Raw genomic sequence first — 6963 nt, 5'->3', positions numbered from 1 at the left:
AAAGTCCTCAACGAAGGCAAAATACTCGCAATACTTGACTCAGGAGTTCCCTTGTCTTCTGAAGTAGGTTCAAAATTACAACGCTACGGAGTTGAACATTATTAGTCGTAAACCGGAAAATTGGGTCGGCTGTTCAACGATGGTTATAAAATAAAATAATGCAGATTAATTTGGAATTGAGAGATATTATAGCCGAACACGATATAAAATTTCTAAAAATGAATTAGATTTTGACATGAAAGTATTCCACGTTTCTACCTGACATAATTTTCGCTTTGGACGAGCTTCTGGTTAAAAACCAGATTATTAAAGCCACAGAAATCTCAAAAGAGTAAGCTTGAGCCACGATGGCTGATTGATACAAATTCTACTGTCCCGACTCGCATCGACCACAGTGGTAGACGGATCATGAGTTAGAATTCCCTAGCCGTATGGCTAATGGTAAAAAATTTTCGTGCTTTTCCTCCCCGTGTAACGCAAATGTGGGTTAGTTCCATAAAATAAGTCCTCAACGAAGTTTCTCAATGATTAATGCAGGAGTTTCCTTGAATTCTGAATCAGAAAAAAATCTGGGTTATAAGAATTACAAGACTACGGAACTCAGAATCGTGTCTGCTATTTAACACCAGCAGTTATATAATTAAAAAAATAGTAGACTTAGAATTATAAACTAAAAAATTTTTACCTGCTATTAAAAGTTTACTAAAACTTTACTAGTCTCTTGCTTGGACATCTCTCTTTTTTTTTAATTCTACAACCTTCATTGAACTGCCGACCCAATTTTTGGGTTTATGGCTACTAATGCTCAACTCCGCAGCCTTGTAATTTTGAACCCAATCCAGAAGACGGGGGAACTCCTGGATCAAGTATTGGGAGAAATTTTGCCTTCGTGGAGGACTTTTTGATGGAACTAACTCGCATTTGCGTTACATGGAGAGGAATATCACGAAAACCCTCCACGGTCAGCCTGACAGCAAAGGGACTCTAACCAATGATCCGTCTACCAGTGAGAATATTTCACGTCAGCACTGTGGTCGATGCAAGCCGGTTGCGGATTCGTATCAACCAGCCATCGATGGGGTTCGAACGCGGTTCACCTTATTGAAAGGCGAAAGCTCTATCCCCTGAGCCATCGCGGCTTAAATATAGTCCTATAGGAATAATGAAATCAACTAGGTGGCATTCGCAACCACAAAATTACGATAATTGACTGACTTATTTCACTCAAGGATGTAGTTCAACCTCTGGCTTGGTCTCCATTTTGCTCCCCAAACTTTATTTTTGTCATGTATGTTTCTTAGTCTAATTTCAGGATGAATGGGAAAAGGACCGTAAGGGCTCAGACGCCCAATTTCACTACAATGAACGAACGAGCCTCTGGCTTGAACATCTCCATTATAAGTTTCATTTTAAAAAAAATTCAAACTTACGAGTTCTATTTTTATTACAGACAGTACGTTTTTAGTACGAACAGTGTGTGTGTGTATGGCAATTTAGTATAGTATGCAATCGAAATTATATCTGCTATACCTTTTATCGATTTACATATTTTTTTAACATCTTAGGTGGAATGAATACATGGGAAAATATTATATGAAGCCATATACCAGGATTGGTCCTTACATAGCAGGCATTGTTGTAGGTTATATTTTGTATAAAAGAAAAACAACCGGCATAAAATCTAATCGAGTAAGTGCAATTATTTTTTTTTCTCAAAAATTTTACTATTATTTATCTTCTTTCTTTTTGTTTGTTATTTGAATTATTTTGACTCTACATAAATATTTTTTAAACAAACCAGTGCGTTATTGAAATTATCTTATTTCCATATAACAGATAATTCTATATTTATAATAATATAATTAGAATTGTATTTTCGAAAAGTTTTTTCTCTCTAAAAAATTGCACAATTAGAATAACCTTATTTCTATACATTTTTCTGCATAAATAATTAAAATAATAAAACTGCCTTACATTTATAAAAATTTTCTTCGTAAAGAACTGCATTTTTATAGTTATCTTATTTCTAGAAATAAGACTATTTTGTTTTAAAGGAAATTAAACTGCTTAGCTTTGTTTTTATATTTTTTATTCCTTTAGTTTCAAATTTAATCTTTCATCTTTAGAAGGTTGTATTAGAACGTGTATAAGAAATGACAACTATATGTAATGCTTGAAAGTAAATTTACTGTTTTTTTCAGCTAATGTACCGATAAAATGCACCAATAAAAATTAACATAATAGTCATCACTGTTATTTAATGCTTATCGCTTTTATTCAACAAATTTGTGCATGTAAATTTGCTTTTTTTTAAACTTACTTTTCTATAGGTACCGATGACAATTAACAGAATAGTCATTACTGTAACTGAATGGATATTAGATCGTTTTGATTCAGCGTAATCTAAAAAGGATTCTACCCTTTAAAAGTGATGTCCTTTTTGCTTTTTTTTAAAAAAGGACTATTTCGAAATCTCTCTTTGTTAATAGGTAAGTAATCCCTCGTTGCCAGAAAGTTGCTGTTCGTTGCTGTTCACTACTAGACAACCCACTTTTCAATGATGATACTGAATAACAAACGGAAATCGTTCTTTACCTAAACCATTTTAACGTATGAGTTAGCAATTTATCTTCTTATACCTTTTGGGTAGACAACTTTGTGGATTGGCTGGCTACTTGCGGTTTCTGAAGGATTATGCGACTGGATCTACGTCGTCTACAACAAACGCCAAGTTTACTGAAAATTCATTCTTTACCAAAAACCATTTTAGCATGTCTGTCTTCATTTATCTTTTCATACTTTTTTTGCAGAGAATGTGGATTGGTTGGCTACTTGCAGTTCCAGCTGGTTTATACTGTATCTTCGGCACCTATCATCAATCACCAAGTCTACTGGCTGCTAGTTTCTACAATGCTTTCACTCGTTCAATATATGGTTTCAGTTTGTGCTGGTTGATTTTCGCTTGTCTATCCGGATACGGAGGTGAGTGTGAAGAAAGACTTCATTAAATATTTTTTGAGAAAGATTAAATATTTCATTAATACAAATAGTAACAATTTTTAAAGCTAAAATCCTTTTTACCACCATTGTTAGAAATGTTGACTTTTTCCCCCTAAGAATGTTTCAAAAGTATTCAAATCTTATCTAATAGAGCTTCATAAGTTTTACGTCATATTTGTGCGAAAAAAATATGAGTTTTTAGCACCATGATGGACAGGTTTTGTTGACATATTATCGTATGGCAAAAAGACCGTCTTGAATTTTAGTTTCTATTTTAAAAAATAATAACAATTGGCATTTTTATTGCTCATAAGCCCTAATGTCATGCCTGAAAATGCTTTAAGATCCAGTTCTTCACTGACTTAATCGTTGGAGGGATGAATTTTGAATATTTTCTCCAATTTTCATCATAAAACTTACGAATTTTTGAACATTAAAATTTTTGCAAGATTTATTCCTTAAAAAGAAGATACATTTAAGAGTTTGTTGACTACTGATAAAAAAAAACTTCATCCTATAAACGGAATCAAAATCTCAATTTTTAAAGGAAATTTTAGCTGAATTTAAACGTTCTGAGTGATGTTAGGGATTCAACTTTACGCATTTGCGCCACATTATCATCCTTTTTGGGCTACAATATATATTTAATAAGAACCATTCTTTAAAATTATTTACTTTCGTAGTCTGAAATAATTTGATCAAAATTTCACGTTTTTCGTAACATAACTGGATTTAAACCTGTCGTGAACTGATCGAAATGTTAGTTTGTTCTACAGCAGGGCTGTCCAACTGGCGGCCCCCAACACATATTGTGCGGCCAGCCAACTTCTTATTCAGTCTGATCGGCCTCAGTTTTCCCATTAAAATGTAAGCAAATTGTTTTATAATCCTTCTGTTCCATTGTTTTATAATTAATAATTAAACTATTAATTGTTATTGTATAAGAGGTAAGAGGTTATTGTTCAACTTTTTCAAACTGTGGCCCGACAGGTGATCAGTGACCGGAATTCTGGCCCGAGGGCTCTTTGCAGTTGGACAGCCCTGTTCTACAGTAAAGTCGGTTTTCTTCAGTTGCAGTTAGCTTTCTTCTAAAGAGGAGTAATACAAAATAAGTAATAAACTGTCTCTTTTGTCACTAATGGACCCAAATATCATTACTGGTAATAGTTCTCGATTCATATCAACCATAAAAAGATTTAACCTAATTTTCCTCAAAAAAAACTTATTTTTGCCTATACTGTATAATGCAGCATGGGTCAGCATTTAAGACACTGAGCTGCGATTATGAGCAGCTGGGACTCATTTCCTATCACAGCTTTAAATAAGAAAAGATAGCTGTGTAAAAAGGAGGCTACCGAACAATGCTGTTCGCATTACTATCATTATCATGCTATTGTGTCGTTGTCTTGACTGCCTGTTATTGAAGAGGTATAGTCTGTCAAATGCATCGTAAAACTCTTACTAATTTTCTATAAACCTTTATTACAATATTTACAAGTTATAAAAAGTTATGCACTTCTATTCTTAACATTCTCCATGAAACAAAAACCCATAAACTGTTGCCATTCAAATTCATATAAGTATTAAGTTAATGAATAAAATATTACAGATTATGAACGATGACGTCATTACAAATTCTTTACGTGACAATAGTCTGCCCAACACGAGAAGAACTCTGAGGGATACTTCGGGACAAATACACATTTCGGGAGTACTTTACAGAACAAATTTCACTTTATCATAGCTTTACGAAAGGCAGACCGGCTCCCCTGGGTGTCAGGGAACTAGCCTTGCATCAGAAAGATTCTGGGTTTGAATCCCGCTCAAGGCATGGATGTTCTTTCCTTCTCTGTACTATTTGTCCTTTCTGTGGGAGCAACTTTGGCTCACCTGATATAGTGAAGCCTGAATGTGTGGCCAGCAGATCTGCCCTTCAGATGCCAGTAAGACGAAAGGTGGGCATTGGGGGGAAATAACTTTATGAAAGTGAATATTTTATCCATGTATTTAAAAATTTTAAAATACATTTTTGATTTTCAGGTGCTGTGGATAAAATTCTATCCTGCAAACTCTTCATTCCTCTAAGTCGGTTGACTTACTGTGCATACCTGATTCATCCAATTTTTAATACCATCTACGTTACCTCTATGAAGTCTACAATATGGTTTTCTCATCAATCAGTTGTAAGTATTTTTTATTCTTCAGTAAGAATGTCGAAAAACTCGAGAAGCACCAGATTTGTTTACTCTTTACTTGCAGTAACTAAAGACTGTAAAGGAATTTATTTTCTGAATTTTCCTGTAGTAAAAAGGACAACATCCGATAATTTTTGTCTGTAATTAAGTTTGTAACACAAAACACAAGTTATTTTCAATCAAAGTGAAAAAGTTCCATTCTTTTTACTACCTGATTGAGGATTTAACATATAAATTACATTAAACTATAGTTTGTTTTCATATTTCAATTTCAAATTTCAAATGCATTATTAAAATTGTACTTGAAAATAATAATTTGAAAAATGTTGTTGAAAGCTAGATAGATTTTCTTTTTAGAAAAATCTAAAGTACATACTTTAAACCTACTACTTAATAGCATTTCATTTTAATTAAAGCAATACTTATCAAAAGTTCGAAATCGAATTTTTTTTTCATTAATTAAAATTAATTTCACCTTGCGGTGATTTTTACTTTTGTTGTTGTTGTTCTTAATGCTACTGGCCAATACCAGCAAGCCTGATTGGTGAAAGAAAGTGAATTTAAGACAGAGGGTGCGTTTCTTGTTCTTCAGTGGCGCGCCATCCATGACCAATAATACTACTTTAGCCACACACATGTCACAGGCCGGTTTAGAGCAAGTTCGGTTTAGATACATCAATTCATCCACAGGTAGTAATTTTGACCTGAGCCAGAGAACCATCAATCCCTAATTCAGTACTCCCCAAGGTATTGTTTTGTTATTGGAACTTGGAGGACTTTGTGATCCGATAGATTTAACGTGACCAGTCACCATTTACTACACGGAGAGTCTTCAGCCGATGGGGATCAAACGCATGACCTCTTGGACATGGGCCCAACGCGAAGCTGATGTTGTTCAAAAAAGTCATATTTCTAAATTAACGAAGGAAATTTGTCATTTTATAATTTTAGGGAAGCGAATAGGATTAAAATTAAATATAAAGCAACTGATTTGTATAATGCTCGTTTGTGACTATATTTCTTTATTCATAATTTCCACTCATTAAAAACTTATTGTATATTATTGTTAAATTTATTTGATACAATATTTCTTTATTTTCACATCATCCGAACTGTCATTCTTATTATCAACAAATTTTACTAAATTTTAACGGTCTTTTCTAAACTATGCTAATTAATTAAGCAATTAATAATTATTTATTTGAAGCTGATATGTTTTTATTTTATTTCCAGATCATGTGGTACTTGGGTGTGCTGGCTGTGACGTATGCTTTTGCTTTAATTGTTTCATTGATATTTGAGTCTCCAATTATTAGATTGGAAAGACTAATCAGAAATAAATTTCAATCCAGATGAAAAGTTTTGCATCGAACTTTTTAATAGATTTATAAAAATTTTTATTATTAATAATTTTTTTTATATTGATATGTTTTGTTTATATTTGTAGCAGGAAAAAAAAGCAAATGAACAATAAATAAAATAGCTTAGTAGATGTATATACTATAGTCGGCAAAAAAAAAAAGCTTTATTTAATAATTCTTGATATAACTTATAGATTTCTAAGAACTATAATAGGCAATCATTATGGTTTGAGATGTAAATCTTAAATATTCTAATTAAATTGTATCAATGGTTAATTAAATTGGGAAATTAGAAGAAGTTTTTTAAAAAAATAAAATAAAAATCTTTTCGCCGGCTTTGAATTCCTGGCACTAAAAGTAACTCTTAGCTTTAATAGCTCAGTCACAAAACAATTAAAACTTCTGCA

The 6963-nt window shown here is 32.6% G+C and overlaps 1 protein-coding gene across 1 annotated transcript; it reads left to right on the top strand.

Annotated features, from left to right (window-relative positions):
• Positions 1-1569: 1569 nt before the first annotated feature.
• On the top strand, positions 1570-6957 carry LOC107436833 (nose resistant to fluoxetine protein 6-like). Its single transcript, XM_043057148.2, has 4 exons — positions 1570-1689; positions 2811-2982; positions 5041-5183; positions 6429-6957. The coding sequence occupies exons 1-4, from the start codon at positions 1579-1581 to the stop codon at positions 6549-6551; spliced, it is 549 nt and encodes a 182-aa protein (XP_042913082.1). The 5' UTR covers positions 1570-1578; the 3' UTR covers positions 6552-6957.
• The last annotated feature ends 6 nt before the right edge of the window (positions 6958-6963 follow it).

The sequence above is a fragment of the Parasteatoda tepidariorum genome, unplaced genomic scaffold (genome assembly GCF_043381705.1).
Source record: "Parasteatoda tepidariorum isolate YZ-2023 unplaced genomic scaffold, CAS_Ptep_4.0 HiC_scaffold_2281, whole genome shotgun sequence".
In the NCBI taxonomy this organism is placed as follows: domain Eukaryota; kingdom Metazoa; phylum Arthropoda; class Arachnida; order Araneae; family Theridiidae; genus Parasteatoda; species Parasteatoda tepidariorum.
This window is presented reverse-complemented; position numbering and strand designations above follow the sequence as displayed.

Coding starts and splice junctions, on each gene's coding strand:
- LOC107436833 (XM_043057148.2), top strand. CDS start 1,579: ATGGGAAAATATTATATGAAGCCATATACCAGGATTGGTCCTTACATA. Junction 1,690..2,810: donor CCGGCATAAAATCTAATCGA/GTAAGTGCAATT, acceptor CTTTTTTTGCAG/AGAATGTGGATTGGTTGGCT. Junction 2,983..5,040: donor TTGTCTATCCGGATACGGAG/GTGAGTGTGAAG, acceptor TTTGATTTTCAG/GTGCTGTGGATAAAATTCTA.